This window comes from Mustela nivalis (genome assembly GCF_964662115.1).
Source record: "Mustela nivalis genome assembly, chromosome: 3".
Taxonomy (NCBI): Eukaryota; Metazoa; Chordata; class Mammalia; order Carnivora; family Mustelidae; genus Mustela; species Mustela nivalis.
In genome coordinates this window covers 111,571,075-111,595,666 of record NC_139022.1, presented here as the reverse complement: position 1 = coordinate 111,595,666, position 24,592 = coordinate 111,571,075, and the positions used below count along the sequence as shown (strand labels likewise).

The 24,592-nt window shown below is 36.2% G+C and overlaps 1 protein-coding gene across 1 annotated transcript in view; it reads right to left on the bottom strand.

The window, feature by feature from the left end:
• The window catches only part of MEIKIN (meiotic kinetochore factor), a gene marked incomplete at its 5' end in the record, with an annotated part of 87,586 nt that overhangs the window by 18,009 nt on the left and 44,985 nt on the right, over nucleotides 1-24,592 (bottom strand). Inside the window, 4 exons of the mRNA XM_082723374.1 lie at nucleotides 2,438-2,557; nucleotides 5,457-5,537; nucleotides 7,537-7,668; nucleotides 23,981-24,051. Coding sequence (XP_082579500.1) covers nucleotides 2,438-2,557; nucleotides 5,457-5,537; nucleotides 7,537-7,668; nucleotides 23,981-24,051 — 404 coding nt within the window. The remainder of the gene's footprint in view (nucleotides 1-2,437; nucleotides 2,558-5,456; nucleotides 5,538-7,536; nucleotides 7,669-23,980; nucleotides 24,052-24,592) is intronic.

The window sequence follows — 24,592 nt, the reverse complement described above, 5'->3', positions numbered from 1 at the left end:
AATCAAACATACCTATGTAATGAAGCTGTTACCGGCTATATTCCAAGACCTTACCTTCACTGCTCACCTGCTTGTAGCCATCAACCTTTGTCCCACATTTTCCCTTTAGCAATTCCAGTTTATCTCTTAACCCAGGCAAAGACCTTGCATCCTGCGATGGGAACCAAAACTACCTCTCAAGAAATCATGACTACCTGAAGGAAAAGCTCCCAAGGCTCAGACCCCCAGACCAGTTTGAGCATCTCCCTCTCCCCTGATTCATGCCTGTACAGATAAACTATGGGATGACCCACATAATGACAGACAGTTACCTCTACCACATCATAATACTAAAATCTCTGCCCAAGGAGGAGCACCAGCCTCATTTGCACAACATACAGTGTATATATGTATGTACGATCCATGTATAGCTCCTTGCCCTTTCCTTATACCTTGCCCTATGCATTTCTTCCACGTGGCTATTCCTGAGTTATATTCTTTTACAATATACCAGAATCTAGTAAGTAAAATGTTTCTTTGACTTTCATAAGCTTCTCCAGTAAGTTAGTAAAATCCAAGGAGGGGGTCATGGGAACCTCTGATTTATAGGTAGTTGGTCAGAAGCACAAGTAACAACTTAGACTGGCAAGTGGCATCTCAAGTAGAGTATGGTTTTGTGGAACTAAGCCCTTTACCTGTGGAATCTAAAGCTATCTTCAGGTAGATAGTGCAAAATTGGATTGAATTCTAGGACACCCAGCTGATGTCAGAAGTATTGCCTGTTGGAGGTGTGGGCAACTCTCCTATACACACACATACACACACTTTGAAACTAGATCCAGGAACCCAATTAGACCTAAGAGGTCAGAGTGTCAAAGGCAGGCCAGATCAAATCAGATCAGATCAAGGGTGGGAAATCAGATATCAAGGGTGGGAGAAAATTCTTGCTAGAACTAAACAAGGCCTAGTTGAGAAGAGGGCTCAGAAGAGCCTAACTAAAGTTCAATTAAAGAGAGAATCTTTGTAATACAAATACTTGTACATGAATGTTCCTAATAGCTAAACGATCAAATGTCCATAAATGGGTGAAAGGATAAACTTTTGTGTACCATAAATGGAATACTACTTAGCAGTAAAAAGGACCAAAGTATTGATATACTCAGCAACATGAATGAATCTCAAAAATAACTACGTGGAGTTAAAGACACCAGACCAAAAATTCTCTCTCTCTCACTTGAATGACCCCAAAACTCTAGAAAATGTAAACCAATGTATAATTACAGTAACTAGATCAGTAGTTGCTTGGGTGGCAGGGGCAGGAAGGAAAAAAATATAAAACAGGAGGAAGAAACTTTTGGGTTGACAGATATTTTCATGATCTAGACTGTGTTGGTGGTTTCACAGTTGCATACATAGGTGAAAATTTTCAAATTATACACTTTAAATATGTGCAATTTATTGCATATAAATTATTCCTCAATAAAGATGCTTTTTAAGAGAGGTAATAGTTTCCAGTTTCACCTGGCCTCTCAATAATGGGCTATAATCTTGTGTTTCTCAACTTCTTCCATTCCAAGTCCTTACTTCAATCTATTTTTACTTCCCTTCAACCTCTTACCTACATTTTCTTTCTTTCTCTCCCAGGAAATTATCCCTCTAACTATCTCTAGTCTCAGCTTTTTATAATCTGTTCTCCACCTCTGGAGCCAGAAAGACATATGATATCATCCCTTGTTCAGAATTCTTTATTGGCTCCTCTTAGGGAAAAGATCCAAATTACTTAATATGGATTAAAGACCCTTTGAGATCTTGGCCCTTGTTTATCTTTACATCTCATCTCCAGCTTTCTCTTACCATCCAGATTCCCACCCTCATCACAGAGTCACACTGAAAAGGCCTAGCTACAGTGAAGCACTACATATCCCCTGAGTTTTGCCTTTTTATGTCTTTTTCTCTCCACCTCTTTCTCCCACTCTGTCCTTCTGTCTCTCCGTCGGCTCCCACATCCCTTCTTTCTGGTTCTTTCTTTCTCCCCACCCCACTTTCTGTACTCTCTTTTTCTGCTCATCCTCTAGCTCTATTCCCACATCCATGGCACTTAGTTTTATGAATTTTATGTCTTCTTTTTCAAAGGAGCATAGTACTTCCTTGTATTCATCCTAACAAAATGAAATTGATTATTAATTTATATGTACAGATGAAAACAGAGCTTTGGATCAAAGCAGGCTAACAGTGTTTCCTCTAGTTCAGAATTTAATAGCCTCAGGCCCTGACAATGTAGAGTTCTGGCCCTGGCAGCCTAACATTCTTTATTTAGAATTGTAACTGATAGCTGCCTCCTCATGTGGATGATGTTAGCTTCAAATGAGTTACAGATTTCTTAAAGTATCTCATATACAAAGTATCCAATATAACAGTATTAATTTCAATAATTGAAGAAAAAATGGAAAATACTAACCTCATTTGAAGAGCATTCTTGTAAATCTGACACAGGAACAATTTCATTTGAATTAACATAATTGCTGACATTTGGAAATAGTTCTTCAAAAGATGTTTTTTGCACTGAGGACAAATCAATCTATAAAAAAATATATATTACTCTTACAGATGTCAAATGTGGCAGAAACAATTCTTTTTACATAATTAAAGGTGAAATTTTATCTCATTAGAAGCATTTCCTTGGGAAAAAGTATGGAGTTTCTTTCTGAGGTGATAAAAAGATTCTAAAACTGACTGTGGTGATGATTACACATACCTGTGAATGTACTAAAAAAACACTGCATTTCACATTCTAAATAGGTGAATTGTATGGTATGTTGATTATACCTCAATAAAGAGGTTTTAAAAAGCCCACTACAAAAGAAGTGTTTATATAAGTTACCATGTGACTCAGCAATTCTACCTCCTCTTCTAAGCATATACAAAATACAACTGAAAGCACATATTCACATAAAAACTTGTACATGAATGTTCATAGCAATATTATTTTTCAAATGTCCCCAAACTGACAAATTAGTAAACAAAATATAGTATATCCTTACCATGGGATATCATTCAGTCATAAGTAAGGAACAAAGTGTATGTTATAAAATGGATGAACTTAGAAAACATTATGTTAAGAAGCCAGACACAAAAGGCCACATATTATATGATTCCATTTAAATGAAATAGCCAGAATAAGTAAACCTATAAAGGACCCTTCATCCCAGCTTGAAAAACTGATCTTCGCTTAATTCTCATGCTCAGTTCCTAATGGAACCTGATAAAGTAACAATGCCAACATTGCTAATGGTAATAATGAATTCTGATTGATAAACTGCATCTGGACTAAGAAGAACTAGAACTGCACTATGAATAAATGACAAATGCACTATATGTAAATAAACCCTATGAAAAGCACCATAGTTTGGATTTCCCTGACTCTTGTAACCCACTGAGCCACCCAGGCGCCCCACCCTGACTCTTGTAATTTGGCATGTCTCTTGTGGGGACACTGGAAGGTATGTCTGTGTGGTATTACAAAAGATACTGGATCTCATCTACTTGTGTCGGAGCTGTACCCAAACTGCTAAATCAACTGCTTCATAGACTTCTGTGAAGACTGATCCTACTGAAGGGAACACCTATTTCTGCCCTGCTTGTGAGTTGTATTTCTATTGTTTAGTTGAACCTAAGAAGAACTCTGGTCGGATGAGAGCCAAATTATAAGACTCTTAGAAGAAAACAGAGGGGTAAAATTTAATAACATTGAATTTTGCAATAATTTCTCAGCTATGATACCAAAGGCACGGGAAAAGGAAAAAAAAAAACAGATAAATTGGACTAGATAAAAATTAAAGCTTTTGTGCTTCAAAGAATACTATCAACAGAATGAAAAGGTAGCCCATAGAATGAAAGAAAATATTTGCCAACCATATATCTGACAAGGGGTTAAAATAGAGAATACATGGAAAAAAAAATAAAACAAACTCCTATAATTCAACAACAAATAAATAAGCTGATTAAGAAATGGGCTTGAACAGACATCTCTTAGAAGAAGATAAAAGGGCCAATAAGCGTGTGAAAAGAAGCTCAACATCACTAGCCATAAGGGAAATACAAATTAAAACCACAATGAGATATCATCTCACACCCATGAGGATGGCGATTATTTTGAAAAACACATAGAAAATAACAAGTGTTGGCAAGGATGTAGAGAAATTGGAACAATTGTGCATTGTTACTGGGACTGTAAAATAGAGCAGCTCCTATGGAAAACAGTATGTCAGTTCGTCAAAAAGTTAAAAATGAGAATTACCATTTGACCCAGCAATTCCACTTTAAAGTGTATACCAAAAGAACTGAAAACAGAGACAGAAATATTTGAACATTCATGTTCAAAGCAGCATTATTCACACTAGCCAAAAGGTGGAAGTAACCCAAATGTCCACAGACAGATGAAAAGATAAACAAAATGTGGTATATACATACAATGGAATATATTCAGCCTATAGAAAGGAAAAAAGTTGACATATGCTACAACATGGATGAAACACTATGTTAAATGAAATCTGTCACAAAAGGACAAATACTGTATGATTCCACTTATATGAAGTATATAGGGCAGTCAAATTCAGAGGGGGAAGGTAGAATCGTGATTGAGAAGGAGTGAGGGATGGAGAAATGGGTACTTAGTGTTTAATGTATGGAGTTTCAGTTTTGCAAGAAGAAAAACTTTGCAAGAAAATCTGCATTAAAAAAGTAATGGTTGCACAACCTGTGAAAGTACTTGAACTATACAATTAAAAAGGGTTAAAATGGTAAATTTTAGAACTGGGTAGCTCAGTCAGTTAAGTGTCGCACTCTTGATTTTGGCTCAGGTCATGATCTCAGGGTTGTGAAATAGAGCTCCAAGTTCGGCTTTGCACTGGGAGTGGAGCCTGCTTAAGATTCTCTTTCTCCCTTGCTCTCTGTCCCTCCCACACCCTGCTTGTATGTTCTCTGTCTCTCTCTCAAAAAAAACCCAACATTGTTAAAAATGTTAAACTTTATGTTACATTGTGCCACAATTAAAAAAAAAAAAAAAGAAAACCCTGGTTGATGCTGTAGTATTCTAATTTTTTAAATTTATTTACTTGACAGACAGAGATCACAAACAGGCAGAGAGACAGGCAGAGAGAGAGAGAGAGGAGGAGGAGGAGGAAGCAGCTCCCCGAGGAGCAGAGAGCCCGATACAGGGCTCAATCCCAGGACCCTGGGATCACAACCCGAGCCAAAGGCAGAGGCTTTAATCCACTGAGCCACCCAGGTGCCCCTCTAATTTTTCTTTTATGTAGAGCAGTATATAGAATACATCCAGCGAAAGCAAGTCTATATACAACAGAAAAATAGACATTATTCCCTAAGTAGAATATTTCCCTGGTGTGACAGAAACAGAGTAATAGGGAGGAGGGGGAACCAAAACATAGATACTAAAAGTGACAAATGCTAATACTTACCACTAAATCAGCAGTTTGCGAAGATGGTGTACTTGTTAAGAGGCCTCTGCTTTTCTTATCAGGAATACTAGAATTTGTTCTCTATCAGTGTTTTGTGAAATAGGAGATTGAATAGTATAAATAAATAAACTAATTTAATACAGTAAAAACACAATATCAAATTAGTAGGCTAGATCATAAAGTGTCATACTAATAAAACGTTAATGTGCCAATTAAATTTAAACCACTAGACAAGTAACTAAAGAATTTTCTGGCTTAAGCCAGGTCAAGGAACTCCTGAGAGTTCTGCGTGGCACAAGAATACTACAAGAATACTTAGGGTATTCTTAATTTAGGAAGAAAAGCTAATTAAAGTTTTGAACTGGGAAATGGTGTTTAATTATCTTTTTTACTGCTAAGAAAATTATTTTACCTTTAGCATTTGTTTAATTGCTAGTATATTTTTGTACTTTTCATGGAAAGGGATTACAATTGTGAAGCTGTTAAACATATATGTAATAAGGATAATTTGTTTAAAATACACACATTTAAATATATATACACATTTCCATTTATTTAATATCAAAGTTAGAGAAATTATAAAGACTCATTTTCTATTTCCTGAATATGCAAAGAGGCAGACAGATGGTGGACAGGTGGACAAATCAAGAAAGAGTGAGAGAGCAAGAGAAAGACAGGATGAGAGTTCTAAAAGTTAAAGAGAGAAGGGGAGGGATGGGAGAGGGAAAAGGAGGAGAGATGAAGTGGGCGAGGGAAAAAGAAAGGAGGAGAAGGAGGATGAGAGACAAAAGAGAGGAACACTAAGAAGAGAGAGGGAGGGAGAAGAAAGATGGAGAAGATGGAGACCAACAGACTATGAACAGAAAGAAAAATGACAGAAACAGAGTCAGAGAGAGAGAAGGGCAGATGGAGAGAGATCAAAACAGAGACAGAAAGAATAAAGAGCTGGAGTCAAAGATGCAAAAACCAGGGAAAAAGTCAGAGGAGGAGAGCAGCAAAACAGAGTGACACAGTTATTCAAAAAGAGAGAAGATAGATAACTTTACTTCTAGCAATCAGCTATCTTTTCAACTTTTGGATTCCATGAAACAATCAGTCCCTCTGATAAATCTCTTTGAACTGGTGTTTATTATATGCTGCCAACTTTGGAACACAAACCCTTAGTTGGAAATTGAACATCACAGGAAAGTTTATGTTAGGTTTCTTTCTTCTTTCTTTCCTCATTTTTTTTTCATTCTTCCTTTCCTTTCTGGCTTAACATTTCTTAAACTAGTTGTTTGTTCAAGATGTAATATGGGATCATTTACTAGGAAATTTTCTATCAAAAAAATTTTATGGGTATATTTCCCTGGCACACTGAATATGTCAGCTCTCTAATTCATTAGCTATTTTATCTTCTCTTCATCTGAACAACAGGGATTATTCTACTCCTAAGGATTGCTGTACAACAGTTACAAAGAATACATGTAAAGAGAGCCTGTAGAGTAGGAGATAATCAGTGACAGTTATTATTTATCATTGTGGCTGCCATGGAGGTGTTCTGGGCAGATCTCCTTGAACAAAGAAACTGCTGTTCCACTGCAAGGAGTGCAGTTAGGTGACAGCCAACCCCTGGCCCATTGCAACTTCTCTAGAATCTGCTTCAGCTTTCAGGTTGAGCCCATCATCTTCTCAGGCAACCCTCAGCCAAGGTTTGAGCATAGGAAGCAACGTAAGAATCCTGTAATGGATAATCTTTGCTCCAGACCTTGAAATGGGAGAGCTTTGGCAGATGTATATTGAGGGCTGAGACTATTCCTGCCCAATGCTGCTTTCTCCCTGCTCCTTCCTCAGGTATTACCCCTTTCAGTACACCATTTGAACTCAATTCTCCTTGAATATCTGCTTCCCAGTGGTCCCAAGACACACAATTGTTAACTGACAATCTATTTTTTTAATCTGCGTATAGTTGTAAACATAAATCTCTCTGCATTTTTTCCGTAGATTTGTTAAGAAGTTAGGCATATCTAAATCTTTCCAATAAGTACATTTCCTTGGTATAGGCTTTTCAAGAATTATTTAATAGAAGGTCAGAGCTTACCAATTCAGGTTCCAGGGGCTGAGACAATGGAACTTTGGTAATTGATCTACTTGAAGGAACCTTGATTTTTATATGATGAGACCTTAACTTTGTTTGAAAATATGTATTTCTAGGTTCAGGATCTTTTTCTGGCTGAAACAAATTCATATTCATGAAATACACTTCATAGTACTATAAAAACATTTGCAATTCTCAGATATTTTATTGTGATAGAAACATGTTGTAATTATTATGATTAAAATAGGGTATATATATCAATCGTATATACATATAAATTTATATATAGATAGATAATTCTATTGTTATTCTCTCAACTTGAAAAAGTTTTCTAGTTAAAGATTCTTTCATTAGAAAAAAGTAAACTTTTCTATGTATTAAAAAATAAAATCTATTAAAAGACAAAACAGCTTAAAATACATACAACTCAAAAAATTTCCCTACCACATTTAAGGTAACATCTCCCAAACAGTGTTCAGTAAAAATATATGTAATGAGATCTGTCCATCTGCCAATGGTTAAAACTAAATTTTAGAGAAAACATCAAATATATTTATATAAATGTATTTATTATGTAATAATCTTCATTTAAAAAACCACAAGTATTAAGACATCAGGAAGCTGCAACTACAAAAAAGTGTGTTGCTTTACCAATTAATCCCTGACTAAAACTGCAGACTGCTGAGTAACTGCTTGTCCTATGTAACTTGTCCAGTGCTTCTGAGATGTATTTATAATAGTATTCCCAGTTTACATATATTCAACATAACCGAGGAGGTACAATTTGAGTTGAGTCTGGAAAGAATGACAGTATTTTGAGTTGTGGCTGAGAGGATAAAGAGAAGGTAGAGGGAGGGAAGGGAAAGGAAGGAAGGAAGCCAAGGAGCTATGAGGTTCATTCTAAGCAAAGAAAAGAACAAGGGTACGCAGCAAAGATCAAGGTATTTACCGGCATCTACTGACCCATTTCCCTCATATATGCCTTACATACAGCTTTTTCTCTGACTCCTGTCATTATTCTCAGCAATTTCATTACACAAATTGATAATCCATCTAACCAACTGGCCTCCCAGTTGCTTGACCTCTGCATTCTCAATAACCTTTTCCCCTCATGGCATTTTAGTCACTACATAAATAAAACACAGCTCTTACCATCAACAGAAATTAGAGAATTGACAATTTGAATAGTTTCTTATATCCTTCCAACCCACGTTCAATTATCTTCATGATATAAACTCCTCCCTCAATGAAATCTCCAACTTACTGATCCTACCACTTATCTTCATACATTATCCGTCTCCTGTCATTCCTTCCTCATCTATCACCTTCCATCATTGTCATTAACCCTTTCTTCTTCTATCACAGAGGTCTGACAAACCCCCAACCCTAGATGACTCCTGACATCAACATCTTCTGTACCTCCACAACAACTAAGCTCTGGACATATCAAAGTCACCACAAACTCAAAAGGAAAAACCACAGGCTGGAAATGTTTCTACATTTATCTGGATTCTGAGATGAGAGTGAAATAATCCTTTCCATTCTTGGCTGACATTACCCAACATTACCCAACAACATTGCCCAACAACAATAGAAGAAATCAAAATACGTAACCCCTCGGGACTCAATTTGGGGGACCTGGTACAAACTAAAAATGTGGGGCCTCTTGTTTAAGAAAACTATTAAAAATGTCAGGGTAACAGCAGAGCATTAAATGAAATGTGAGATCCTTCTAAGCACAAAGCCCATGCTGCTACCACTTCACCACTACTTTTACAAATATAGCACAATGATAATATCCCTCCTCTTTTTTTTTTTTTTTTTTATATTTTTCCTCTTTCAAAGGCCAGTTCCTCCACTTGTATTCTGGATCCTGTCTTTCCTCATCTTTTCAAAGACTTCCCTCTTCCACTTAATAGTACATGGAATTTGTTGAGGTTTTCTGAAACAGCTTTATTGAGATATAATTTACATACCATAAAACTCACCCATTTTAAGAGTAAAATTCAATGGTTTTCAGTATATTGATTTTTAATTTTTATTTATTTTTTAGATTTAAATTTTAGTTAACATAGAGCACAATATTGATTTCTGGAGTAGAATTCAGTGATTTATCACTTCATAAAACCGGTGCTAGGTGCGCATGGATGGCTCATGAGTTGAAGCCTCTGCCTTCGGCTCAGGTCATGATCCCAGGGTCCTGGGATGGAGCCCCACATCAGGCTCTCTGCTCAGTGGGAAGCCTGCTTCCTCCTCTCTCTCTGCTTGCCTCTTTGCCTACTATGCTCTCTGTCAAATAAATAAATAAAATTTTAGAAAAACAAACAAACCAACAAACCAGTGCTCATCATAAGAAATGCCCTCTTTAATACCCATTACTCACTGAGTTCACCCATCCAACAACCCTCGCTTTGTTCTCTATTGTTTTGTTAAGAATCACTACTAGCTTGTTTCCCTCTCTCCTTTTTTTTCTTTTCCTCCTTCCCATATATTCATCTTATTTCTTACTTAAATTCCACATATGAATGAGATCATATAGTATTTCTCTTCCTCTGACTGACTTATTTCACTGAGCATAATACATTCTAGTTCCATCCATGCAGTTGCAAATGGCAAGATTTCATCCTTTTTGATGGGTTGATGAATATTCCTGTGTGTGTGTGTGTGTTGATATTTTCTGTATCCACTCATCAGTCGACAGCCATTTGGGCTCTTTCCATAATTTGACTATTGTTCATAACACTGCTATAAATATCGGGGTGCATGTACCCCTTAAATCTGTATTTTTGTATCCTTTGGATAAATGCCTAGCAGTGCAATTGCTGGATCATATGGTAGTGCTATTTTTAACTTTTTGAGGAACCTCCAAACTGTTCTCCAGAGCGGCTGCACAGTTTGCATTCCCACTAACAGTGCACAAGGATTCTCCTTTCTCTGCATCCTCGCCAACACCTGTTGTTTCTTGTGTTGTTAATTTTAGTCATTCTGACAGGTGTGAGTTAATATCTCATCATGGTTTTGATTTGTATTTCCCTGATGATGAGTGATGTTGAATATCTTTTCATGTATCTGTAAGCCATCAGGATGTCTTCTCTGGAAAAGTGTCTATTCGTGTCTTCTGCCATTTCTTAACTTGATTATTTGGTTTTTGGGTGTTGAGTTTGATACGTTCTTTATAGATTTTAGATACCCTTTATAAGATATGTCATTTGCAAATATCTTTTCCCATTCTGGAAACTGACTTTTAGTATTATAGATTATTACCTGTGCTGTGCAGAAGCTTTTGATCTTGATGAAGTCTCAATAGTTCATTTTTGCTTTTGTTTCCCCTGCCTCCAGTGACGTATCTAGTAAGAAGTTGATACAGCCGAAGTAAAAGAGGTTTCTGCCTGTGTTCTCCTCTAGGATATTGGTGGTTTCCTGTCTCAATTTAAGTCTTTCATCCATTTTGAATTTATTTTTGTGTTGGTGTAAAAAAGTGGTCCAATTTCATTCCTCTGCATGTCACTGTCCAGCTTCCCCAACAACATTTGTTGAAGAGACTGTCTTTTAATCTTTGCCACTTTGTTGAAAATTAGTTGATCATAGAGTTGTGGGTCCATTTCTGGGTTCTCTATTCTGTTCCAGTGACCTATGTATCTGTTTTTGTGCCAGTACCATACTAGTAGTCTTGATGACTACAGCTTTATAATATAGCTTAAAATACGAAATCATGATGCCCCCAGTTTTGTTTTACTTTTTCACAATTGCTTTGACTATTCAAGGTCTTTTGTAGTTCCATACAAATCTTAGGATTGTTTGTTCTAGCTCTGTGAAAAATGCTGGTGGTATTTTTATAGGGGTTGCATTAAATGTGTTGATTGCTTTGGGTAACATACACATTTTAATAATGTTTCTTATTCCAATCCATGAGCATGGAATACTTTTCCATTTCTCTGTGTCTTCTTCAATTTCTTTCATAAGTGTTCTATAGTTTTCTTTTCTTTTTTAAAGATTTTATTTATTTATTTGACACACACAGAGAGAGAGAGAGAGAGAGATCACAAGTAGGCAGAGAGGCAGACAGAGGTGGAGGGGGAAGCAGGCCCCCTGCTGAGAGAGAGAGAGATGCAGGGCTCAATCCCAGAACCCTGGGATAATGACCTGAGCTGAAGGCAGAGGCTTACCCCATTGGGCTACCCAGGTGCCTGTAAATTCATGTATTAGTATTAGCAACTTTTTTGGTGGGGTTTTTTGTTTTCTTACATAGATTTTCATGTCATCTGAAAATAGTGAATGCTTGACTTCTTCCTTGCCAATTTAGATACCTTTTACTTCTTTTTCTTGTCTGATTGCTAGGCTAAAACTTCTAGTCCTATATTAAATAGAAATTGTGAGAGTGGACATCCTTGTCTTGCTCCTGACCCTAGGAGAAAGGCTCTGTTTGTCCCCATTTAGGATGATATTAGCTGTGGGTCTTTTGTATGTGGTCTTTATGATGCTGAGGTATGTTCCATCTATCCCTATTTTGTTGAGGGTTTTTATCAAGAAAGAATACTGTATTTTGTCAAAAGATTTTTCTATATCTACACAGAGAATCATTTGGTTCTTATCCTTCTTTTCTTTTCTTTTCTTTTTTTTTTTTTTTTTAAGATTTTATTTATTTATTTGACAGACAGAGATCACAAGCAGGCAGAGAGGCAGGCAGAGAGAAAGGAGGAAGCAGGCTCTCCACTGAGCAGAGAGCCCAATGCGGGCCTCGATCCCAGGACCCTGAGATCACGACCTGAGCCGAAGGCAGCGGCTTAACCCACTGAGCCACTCAGGCGCCCTTCTTTTCTTTTTTTAAAAGATTTTTCTTTTCTTTTTTTTAAAGATTTTATTTATTTACTTGAGAGAGAGAGCATGAGAGGGGAGAGGGTCAGAGGGAGGGGCAGACTCCCTGATGAGCACGGAGATGGATGCGGGACTTGATCCCAGGACTCCAGGATCATGACCTGAGTCGAAGGCTGTTGCTTAACCAACTGAGCCACCCAGGTGACCCCCCTTCTTTTCTTAACATGTTGTATCATGCTGACTGATCTGTGAAATGTTGAACCACCCTTACAGCCCAGGAATAAATCCCGTTTGATCATGGTCAATAATGCTTTTAATGTACTGTTGAATTCAATTTGCTAGTACTTTTTTGAGAATTTTGCATCCATGTTCATCAGGGATATTGGGCTATAATTCTCCGTTTCAGTGGGGTCTTTGTCTGGTTTTGGAATCAAGGTAATGTTAGCTTCATAGAATGAATTTGGAAGTTTTCCTTCCATTTCTATTTTTTTGGAACAGTTTGAAGAGAATAGGTATTAACTCTCCTTTAAATGTCTGTCAGAAATCCCCTGGGAATCCATCCAGCCCTGGACTTTTGTTTGTTAGGAGATTTTTGATTACTGAATCAATTTCTTTGCTGGTTATGGGTCTGTTTGGGTTTTCTATTTCTTGTGGTTTCAGTTTTGGTAGTTTACATGTTTCTAGAAATTTGTCCATTTCTTCCAGTTATTATTATTACAATTTTTCATTGGCTATCTTATCAATTATAGTCATCATAATGGGTATTAAGTAATCTCTGATTGTGGTTTTGATTTGCATTTCTCTGACTAATCATAAGAGCATCTTTTCATGTGTTTATTGGCCATTTGTATATCTTGATTTGAGAACCATAGGAAAGTTCTTATACACCAGCATCCCAAGGATGATAAAACTATAGTCAGGAACCACCTATTAGGAGCACAGTTTTGAGAAGGAACAGATCATACAAGAGCATAAGAAATGGCATTTAATCAAGATGTGACACATTTAAATTATAAGATCCTTGATTTGTATACACATGTGTGTGTATCTGTGTATGTAAATTGATAGAGTATGAAATTGAGACAGTTTGCATGTAAGCCAGAAAGGGAAATGTAACTTCGAGGAAGTGAAGAAGCGTGGAAAAGTAAACAGAAAGTATAGGGAAGATGTTTTATTGTTTTAGGCTAAAGAAGTGAAATTCAGGCCAACTTCAACTAGATCACTAGGTCATAGAGGCTCCAGTTGCCCACTGGGTTACATTCAGCTAACCCCTCTTCCTCATTTCCATCATTCCCATGAGCCCTCAAAAATGATTTAGGAAACACAACAAAACATGTTTCCTCTGACCCTGCCTCTCCTTTTAGTTACTGTGTTTTTCTTAATTTCCCCTCAGAGTCAAGTTCCATACATAATCATTACTTCCCCACTTCCCCCCCCACCCCAACCTTTAATGAGGAAAAACTGACAAATATAGTTGTAAATATTTTAACTGATTTTAATGATTTGATACACATAAACATTGCCAAATGATCAAGATCATTAACATATCCACCACCTAACATATAAATTGTGTGTGTGTGTGTGTGTGTGTGTGTGTGTGTGTGTGGTGAGAAAGCTTAAGATCTACTCTCAGTAACTTTCAACTAAATAATATTGTATTATAATTATCACCATGCTGTACATTAGATTCTCAGAACTTATAAATGAAAGTTTGTACCTTTTGACCTACATCTCCCCATTTCCCCAGAGGCCTAGACCCCGGCAACTACCATTATATTTTCTATTCTCTGTTTCTATGAAATTGGCTTTGTTTGTTTTTTATTTTTTAGGATTCCACATATAAGTGATACTATGCAGTATTTATCTTCCTCTGGTTTATTTCATTTAACATAATGCCTTTCAGTTTCATGTATGTGATTGTAATTGCAAGATTTTCTTCTTTTAATGACTTAATAATATTCTATTATCTATATCTATATCTATATCTATACCATACTTTCTTTATCCATTCATCCATTGAAGGACTTTTAGGCTGTTTTCATATCTTGGTTACTGTGAATAATGCTGTAGTGAACAGGAGAATGCAGATATCTCTCCCTTGCGATACCCATTTCATTTTCTTTCTCCTTTGGATATATATATCCAGAAGTAGAATGGCAGGATCACATCGTAGTTCTTCTTATTTTTTTGAAGAACCACCATATGGTTCTCCATAATACTTGTATTCATCTACAGTTCCACTAACAGTATTTAAGGATTCCCTTTTCTGCACATCTTTGCCAACATTTGTTATCTCTTGTGTTTCTGATAATAGCCATCCTATCAGGTGTCATTTGTGGTTTGCATTTGCATTTCTCTGATTATTAGTGATATTCAGCACTTCTTCATGTACCTTTTGGCAGCATCTATGTCTTCTTTGGGAGAACATCTATTCAGGTATTTTGCCTGTTCTAAAATTGGATTTTTTGGTTTTTTTGCATTGAGTTGTACAAGGTTTTTAAATATTTTGAATATTAACCCCTTATAAGATACATGATTTGCAAATATTTTCTCCCATTCTGTGGCTTGCATTTTCAACTTACTGATTAACTCCTTTGCAGTGTAAAAGCTCTTTAGTTTAATGTAGTCTCACTACCTTTTACTTTAGTATTTTTTCAAATGTTCTTTTGGTGTCTTATAAAGAAATCATTGCCAGGATCACTGTCAAGGAGGTTTTGCCCTATGTTTTCTTCTAGGAGTTTTAAGGTTTCAGGTCTTATATTTAAGTTCTTAATCCATTTTGACTTAACTTTTTGTGAGTGGTATAAGATAGGAGTTCCCATCTCATTCTTTTGCATGTAAATGTCCACCTTTCCCATTACCATTTATTGGCAAGACTATACTTTCTCCAATTTGTGGTCTTGGCAACCTTGTCAAAAATCAATTGGCTGTAGAAATGTGGTTTTATTTCTGGTATCTCTATTCTGTTCTACTGGTATAAGTGCTTCTTTTTATGCCAGAGCCATAATGTTTCCATTTCTATAGCTTTGTAATATATATTAAAATCAAGAATGTGATGTCTCCAGCTTTGTTCTTTCTCAAGATTGCTTTGGTTATTTGGGGTCTTATGTGGTTCCAAACAAATTTAAGTAGAGTTTTTCTATTTCTGAGAAAAACATGATTGGAACTTTAAATGGGATTACACTGGCTCTGTAGATTGCTTTGATTAGGATGGACAATTTCATAATATAAATTCTTCACGTCTAAAAACACAGGATATCTTTCCATTTATTTGTGTGTTCTTCAATTACTTTCATCAATGTCTTAGAGTTGGTAGTGTACAGGTCCTTTATCTCCTTGGTTAAATTTATCTCTAAGTATTTTATTGTTTTTGATGAGATTATGAATGGATCTTTTGAAGGAAAACCACAGTTCTTCTCTCCCAGTGAATTTTTCTCTTATGAGTGTCCTTAAGTACTTATACTTCTGATACTTCTAGTCACTAAATGTGTTTGGGGTTTTTACCATAACAGGAAATTCTCTGCAACACCAGCTAGGTGTCCTACAATTCAACTCAATCCTAATACTGTCTCCCTGGAGTTGGGTCAGATCCCATGGGTTTAGGGCTCAGTCCCACAAGACTGCTCCTACCCTACTTCAGATGCCAATCACAAGTACTAGGTGCCCGGGTTATCCTAAACTTCTGTACAATTTGCCTACAAACTGAAAGCCTCTATCACCCCATCATCAGGTTCAATTAGTTTGCTAGAGCAGCTCATATAACTCAGGGAAACACTTACTTACATTTACTAATTTATTAAAGGTTATGATAAAGGATACATACGAACACAGAGCAAGGTCTAGGAGGGTCCCAAGTATAGAAACATCTGCCACCATGGAGTTCTGCTCTGTCACCTTCCTGGTGTGGCTGTGTTCACTGACCTACAAGATCTCCAAATCCCCTACCATTTGAATTTTTATGGAGGTCTTCTCACATAGGCATAATCAGTTACTAACTTCATTCAAGCCCGTTCTCCTCTTTGGAGAAGGGGGTAACTGGGTTGAAAATTTTAAGCTTCTAATTATGGCTTGGTCTTTCTGATGACCAACCCCCTTCCAGGAGCCATGTAAGAGTCCACTCAGAGTTGTCATGAACAAAACATACTTTAGTATTCTTTTTTTTTTTTTAAGATTTATTTATGTATTAGAGAGAGAGAAAGAGAGTAGGGAGAGGGGTAGAGAGTCCTAAGAAGACTCTACACTGAGCATGGAGCCTGATGTGGGACTCAATTTCACAACCCTGAGATCAAGACCTGAGCCAAAACCAAGAGTGGGTGCTAAACCAAGTGCACCACCCAGGCACTCCAAAAAGATCCTCTAGTATTCTTATCAACTAGGAATTACAAAGGTTTTAGGAGCCCTCTGTGAGGGATGAAGTAAAAAAACAAAATATTAAAACAAGAGATGCTCCTGGTTTTCTTCATCACTTAGGAAATTACAAGTGTTTAGGAGCTCTGTGCCAGGAAATGGGGGCAGAAACCAATATACATTTTATATATTTTTTTCTCTTATATATATATTTTTTCTTATATATATTCATATATTTTTTCTCTTATCTCAGAGAATTGCTTTTTAATTTCACTTCCAAAGAGTTTGATGCTAGTGTATAGAAACACAACAGATGTTTGTATATTGATTTTGTATTCTGTAACTTTACTGATTTTATTTACCTTCTAACAGTTTTTCAGTGGAGCCTTTAGGGTTTTCAATATATAAAATCATGCCATCTACAAAGGATAATTTTATTTCCTCCTTTCTTATATGGATGATTTTGGGTTCTTTTTCTTACCTAATTGCTCTGGCTAAACTTGCAGTACTATGTTGGAAAGACATAGCAAGAGTGAACATCTTTTCTTATTCCTGATATAGAAAAATAACTTTTAACTTTTCACCACTGAGTATGACATCGGCTGTGGGCTTGTTATATATAGCCTTTATTATGTTGAGGTATATTCCTTCTACACCTAATTTGTTGTATGTTTTTATCATGAGAGGATGTTGAATTTTGTCCAGTGCTTTTCTACATCTATTGAGATGATCATATAATTTTTATCCTTCATTCTGTTAATGTGGGTTATCACATTAATTGATTTTCCTATGTTGAATTATCCTTGCATCTCAAGGATAAATCCTATTTGATCACGGTATATGATCTTCTCATTGTGCTCTTAAATATGGTTCGCTAGTATTTTCTTGAGGATTTTTAAATCTATGTTCATCAGGGATATTGGCCTGTAAGTTTCTTTTCTTTCAGTGTTCTTGCCTGGATTTGATATCACAGTAATTCCAGCTTTCTAAAATGAGTTTGGAACTGTTCCTTCCTCTTCAATTTTTTAGAAAAGTTTAAGAAGGACTGGTATTAATTCTTCTTTAAACATTTGGTAGAATTCACCAGTGAAGTTATCTGGTCCCTTTTATTTGCTGGAGATCTTTTTATTACTGATTCCATTTCCTTGCTTTTTATGTCTCTTCAGATTTTCTGTTATTTCATGATTCAGTCTTGGTAAGTTTCTGTTTCTAGGAATTTATCCATATCTCCTAAGTTATCTAATTTTTTGGTATATAATTATTCATAGTAGACTGTTATGTTCTTTTGTATTTCTGTGGTATGCACCGTAATGTCTTATCTTTCATTGATAATTTTATCAATGAATCATTTCTCTTTTTTCTTAGACTAAAGTTTTTCCATTGTTTATCTTTTAATAAAACTGGCTCTTAGTTTTGTTAATGATTCTTATTGCCTTTCTAATCTCTATTTCATTTATTTCTTCTTTTTATTTCCTTCATACTGCTTTGGACTTTGTTCTTTTTCTAGTTCCTTGTAGTATAAGGTTAAGTTGCATGTTTGAGATCTTAATTTTTTCATAATGTAGGTATTTATTATAATAAAATTCTATCTTAGGGTTACTTTTTCAGCATCCCATAAGTTTTGGTATGTTGTGTTTCTATTTTTATTTGTCTTAAGATTTTTTTTTTTGACATCCCTTGATTTCTTCTTTGACTCATTAGTTATTCAAAAATGTGTTATTTAGTTTTCACATATTTGTGAATTTTCCCTTTTCCTTATGTTATACATTTCTAATGTCATGCCAGTATGTCAGAAGAGATACTTGATATAATTTCAATCTTCTTAACATTTGTTAAAACTTGTTTTGTGATGCAATATGTGATCTATCCTGGAGTATGTTCCATGTGCACTGACAAGAATGTGGATTCTACTATTGTTGAATGAAATGTTCTGTATTTGTCTATTAGATCTATTTGGTCTAAAGTGTTGTTCAATTCCATTATTCTCTCAATGATTTTCTGTCTGGATGATCTATTCATTGTTGGATAGTAGGATATTGAAGTATGCTATTACTATTGCATTGTTGTCTATTTCTGCCTTCAGACCTGTTAAATATTAACATATTTAGGTCTTTCAATGTTGGATGTTTATCTATTTACAAATGTTATATCCTCTTGATGAACTGGCCCCTTATTTTTATGTAATAACATTGTCTCTTATTATAGCTTTCAACTTAAAATCTATTTTGTCTGATATAACTACTCCTGATCTCTTCTAGTTTACACTTCCATGGAAAAATTTTTACATCCTTTCACTTTCAGCCTAATTGCCTTTAAACCTGAAGCAAATCTATGGGGAACCTCAGTGGCTCAGTTGGCTAAGTGTCTGACTCTTGATCTCAGGATCATGAGTTTCAAGCCTCCTACATGAAAGAAAGAAAGAAAGAAAGAAAGAAAGAAAGAAAGAAAGAAAGAAAGAAAGAAAGAAAGAAAGAAGCGAGAGACTTTATGTCTTTTAAATGGCAAATTTAAATCATTTACATTTAAAGTAATTCTTGATAGGTAAGAGCTTATTGATAGTAAGGACTATCATCATTTTGTTAATTGCTTTCTGACAGTTCTGTACTTCCTTTGTTCTTATCTTCCTCCCTTGCTGTCTTTCTTTGTGAATTGATTTTTTTTTTTAATAGGGATATGCTTTGATTTTTTTCTCTTTACATTTTGTGTGTCTCTTAAAGACTTGTGCCTGGATTGTCATAGGGCTTTCAAAATAGTTACAACAGTTCATTTTAAGCTGATAACTTCAACTGCATAAGGATGTTCTACACATTTACTCTTCACCCCCACATATGTTTCATGTTGTTGGGGTCACAATTTACTTCTGTTTATATTTTATATTTCCTTCTTTTCTATAACTTTTCAACCTCTTCCAGTCTGGCTTGCCTCTCATCAGTCCACTAAAATTATTTTTGCTTAAGTCATCAGTTTCCTTCTTGATTCTGAATGCAACTGAGTTTTTAAAAATTAATAAATTTTTATTTTACTTTTTAAATTTTTTAAAAGATTTTATTTATTTATTTGACAGAGACAGAGAGAGATCACAAGTAGGTAGAGCAGCAGGCAGAGAGAGAGGGGAAAGCAGGCTCCCTGCTGAGCAGAGAGCCTGTTATGGGGCTCAACCCCAGGACCCTGAGATCATGGCCCAGGCCAAAGGCAGAGGCTTAACCCACTGGGCCACCAAGGTGCCCCCAAAATTAACAAATTTTTAAAGAAAAATTGGAGGTTCACAGCACAATTGAGCAGAATATACAGAGTTCCCATATAGCCTTTGACCCTATATATACAATCTTCCTTATTTAACATACTCCATCATAGTCTTACATTTATTAGGAGAGTTAAACCTATACTGACACATCATTGTCTTTTCCCTGAGAATTTCCTTTAACATTTCTTACAAAGCAGGCCTACTGGTGACAAATTATAATTTTTGTTTGTCTAAGAAAGTCTTTAGCTCTCCTTCATTTTTTTTTAAAGATTTTTTATTTGTTTATTTGACAGACAGAGATCACAAGTAGACAGAGAGGCTGGCAGAGAGAGAGAGAGAGAGAGAGGGAAGCAGGCTCCCTGCTGAGCAGAGAGCCCGATGCAGGACTCGATCCCAGGACCCTGAGATCATGACCTGAGCCGAAGGCAGCGGCTTAACCCACTGAGCCACCCAGGCGCCCTCTCCTTCATTTTTGAAGGGTAATTTCATGAGATATAGATTTCTAGGTTGGTGGGTGTTTTTCCTCTTAGGACTTAAGTATTTCACTTCCCTCTTTTCTTGCATGATATTTTCTAGAGAGAGCTCTGTAATTCTTACCTTTATTCTTCTATAGGCATGGTGTTTTTTTCCTTCTGGCTTCTTTCAAGATATTTTTCTTTCTTTCAAGATGTTTGAATATGATAGATCGAGTTGTAGATTTGAGGGTACTTATCCTGCTGAGTGTTCTTTGACCTTCCTGAATCTATAATTTTGTATCTGACATTAATTTTAGGAAATTCTCAGTCATTATTGCTTCAAATGTTGTTTCTGTAGCTTTCCTGTGTCTTCTCTTTCTGGAATTCCAATTATGTGTATGTCACACCTTTTGTAGTTGTCTCACAGTTCTTGAATATTCTGTTCTTTTTTTTTTCCAGTCTTTTTTCTCTTTGTTTTTCAGTTTTGAAAGATTTTACTATCATATCCTCAAACTCAAGTATTCTTTCTTCACTATGCCCAGTCTACTAACAAGTCCATCAAAAGCATTCTTCATTCTTGCTATAGTATTTTTGATCTCTAGCATTTCTGTTTTGATCTTTCTTAGAATTTCCACCTCTTAGGTGCATGGGTGGCTCAGTTGGTTAAGTGACTGCCTTTGGCTCGGGTCATGATCCCAGATTTCCAGAATTGAGTCCTGCATTAAGCTCCCAGCTCCACAGGGAGTCTGCTTCTCTCTCTGACCTTCTCCCCTCTCATACTCTCTCTTACTTGTTCTCTCTCAAATAAATAAGCAAAATATTTAAAAGAAAAAGAATTTACATCTCTCTGTTCATATTATTCACCTGTTTTTGCACATTGTCTACTTTTTTCTATAATGCCCTTAGCATATTAATCATAGCTATTTAAAATTCTGGTCTGATCATTCTAATACTACTGCTTTATCTGACTCTGGGGATGTCTATTCAGTCTCTTCAAACTGTGTTTTTTGTTTGTTTGTTTGTTTTTGCCTTTTAATAAGCCTTGTAATTTTTTTTTTAAGATTTTATTTATTTATTTGACAGGCAGAGATTACAAGTAGGCTGAGAGGCAGGCAGAGAGAAAGGAGGAAGCAGGCTCCCTGCTGAGCAGAGAGCCCGATGCGGGGCTTGATCCCAGGACCCTGGGATCATGACCTGAGCTGAAGGCAGAGGTTTTAACCCACTGAGCCACCCAGGCGCCCCGAAGCCTTGTAATTTTTTTGCTAAAAGGTAGACAAGATGTACTAAGTGATGGGAACGTTGGTAGATAGGCCTTTAGTAATGTAGTGGCAAGGTGTAAGTCATAGTGCTATGATTAGGTCTTTTTTGTTGAGCCTTTACACCTGGAGGGTAAAATTTGCCAGTACTTCTTAGTCCCCATATCTTCTTAGGTTGGACAGGACACGTAGAGACACCTGTATCTGGATATTTCCATTCCTCCACGTGGAAGGCTAGAGAGAGCTGGAATTGGAATATTTCCTTTCCTCATTTGTAAAAGAAGAGCTGGCTGAAGTTGGGTATTTCCTTTCCCCAAGGTAGGTCAGGCTCTACTAAAACCCCAACAAGTTAGACTCTGGTGAAATACATTCTTCTGAGGGAAGGCTTTGTTAAGAACAGAATATTCCAGTATATTTCAAGATGGTTCTTTTCCTCTTCCCATTACCAAAAGCATGAAGGGATTTTTCTCAGATATTGACTATGAGGATCTGATAAAGGTCCTTCCTAAAGATACAATCTTTGAGTTTTTAACTCTCATCATTGTCCTCACTGAGCCTCTAGCAACTCATCAACCACACCAACACTGATTTCCCATCCCAGCAATGGTTCTCAGGGAGGTTTCTGTTCAAGTGTTTTTGCTCCAGTAATTCATGAGTCTCTGTATCCACCTGTCTTTCCAAGTATTAGTGCAGCACTTTGGCCTATGACATAATTTTTCTGACATATCTAAAAAGACTTATTGATTTTTAACTTTGTTCAGGTTTTTTTTTTTTTAAGGTTTATTCATTTATTTAAGAGAGAGAGAGAGACTGAGAGATAGAACAAGTACAGGGGTTGGGGATAGAGGGAGAGAGTCTCCATCAGACTCCACAGAGAGCCCAGAGCTAAACAGGGCCCAATCCCAAGATCCCAAGATCACCACCCAAGCAGAAACAAAAAGTCAGGCACTCAACTGACTGCACCACCCAGGTGCCCCTTTGTTCAGGTTTTTACTTGCTAGGCCAAAGTGGAGACTTCTAAGTTCCTTACGTGCTAGACCAGAAACTGGAAGTCCTCCAAATTTGCAAAGTTCTTTATAACCTGGGATTCCAAGCAACATTCAGTATTATTAACCACTCCCCCTTTTAGGAATAAATATTCTTGTCTCTTCTCCTATGATATCACATTCTGTTCATTTTCCTCTTTTCCTCTGTCCACTCTTTTCTACCTGACTATTGAGTTTTCCAAGGAATGATCCTGGACTCTTTTCTCTTCTTCACTCTGTAGAAACTCATTCTTTCTCAGGTGCTGTCATCTATTTGTATAAACTTAAAAATATCTGCAACACTGTATACTTATCTTCCGTTTTCCTGACCTGCAGATTTATAGCCAGTGGTCCTTACAACATTTTCATTTTCATGTACCCTCAGACCCCCTGCCTCTCCTATCACACTAAATAGTACCTTTATCCAACAAAGCTGCTGAAGACAGAAACCTAGAAGTCTTTTTTGGCACTTCACTCCTTCATCTTCTATCTCCAATACATGATCTCTACAGGCAAAATTATCTTGAATCCATGCATATTTCCCATCTCTCCTACAAAATATCCTTGTCAAGCCACCACAATCTTGTACCTAAAATATCTGTAACTTCATACTAAGGAATCTTCCTACTGAGACTCTTGCCCTTTTTCAATTTTTTTTACCCAATGTATACAATGACAGTAAAGTATAGTGGAAAGAATACAGATGTAAGATCCAGAAAAACCTGCCACAAACTCCTCAAATACACTAAATAATATCTAAACCTCATTTTTCTTAGCTATAAAATACGTGAAAACAAAGCAAAACAAACAAACAAAAACCTCATAGGTAGGAATGTTATAAGAAAAAGATATGATTTATAAAAAGTGCTTAGAATAATGCCTAGCACTGAGTAGTCACTCAAAGAGTAGCTCCTGTTACATACAAAATAAAGTTTATATTTCCCCCCAAAGACCTCTAGATTCTAGACCTAACATATTAATTCACAAATTCTCCTCAGCAGAAAACACTGCTCTAGCTATATAGCGAATGTCTTATTTTTACCTTAAATTAATATTTAATAGACATCCAATTATCTAAAAGGAATTTGGAAAAACTGTAAACTTTCTCTTTCATTAAACTAATTTACAGTAATTTACAGTATATATTCATGTAACAGTAATGTAATCTAATTCCTAAGTTCGAAACCTGTTTGAAATTATTGACTTAAATAGTTGAAAAATAACTCCTATAAAACCGTTAGTTAAGAATATGTCCTACATCAATGAAATTTATGATTTATATAGTTTTCCTGTTTCAACACTTACTTTTTTCTTTGTTTTCTCAGGGGCTGAAGGGTAAGCTTTCTCAGCAAGTAAAACTTCACAAGCTGCATTATCTGTAAAGAAAAAGATGCTTCAATATTTTAATCATTTAACCTCTTATTAACTCTAAGTATAGAAAGTAGAACTCAGGGACGCCTGGGTGGCTCAGTTGGTTAAGCAGCTGCCTTCGGCTCAGGTCATGATCCCGGCATCCTGGGATAGAGTCCCACATCGGGCTCCTTGCTCCGCAGGGAGCCTGCTTCTCCCTCTGACTCTGCCTGTCACTCTGTCTGCCTGTGCTCTCCCTCTCTCTCTCTCTCTCTGACAAATAAATAAATAAAATCTTTAAAAAAAAAAAAAAAGAAAGTAGAACTCAAATTTGGAAAAAAACAAAAACAAAAACAAAACACCCTGATTTTAATGACTGTGTCTTTGAAATAGGTTTAGAAGAAAGGCTTAATATATGTTGAATAACCTGACTTACTACATAAAGGGCTTTATTTTTAAGAGCTCTAGGTTTCACACAAGTAAATAAGCTCTATGTAAAATATTTACTTTTCATTTGGTACAGAAGGTTGCATGTGATTAGAATTCTTCAATAACTATCCTTCCATT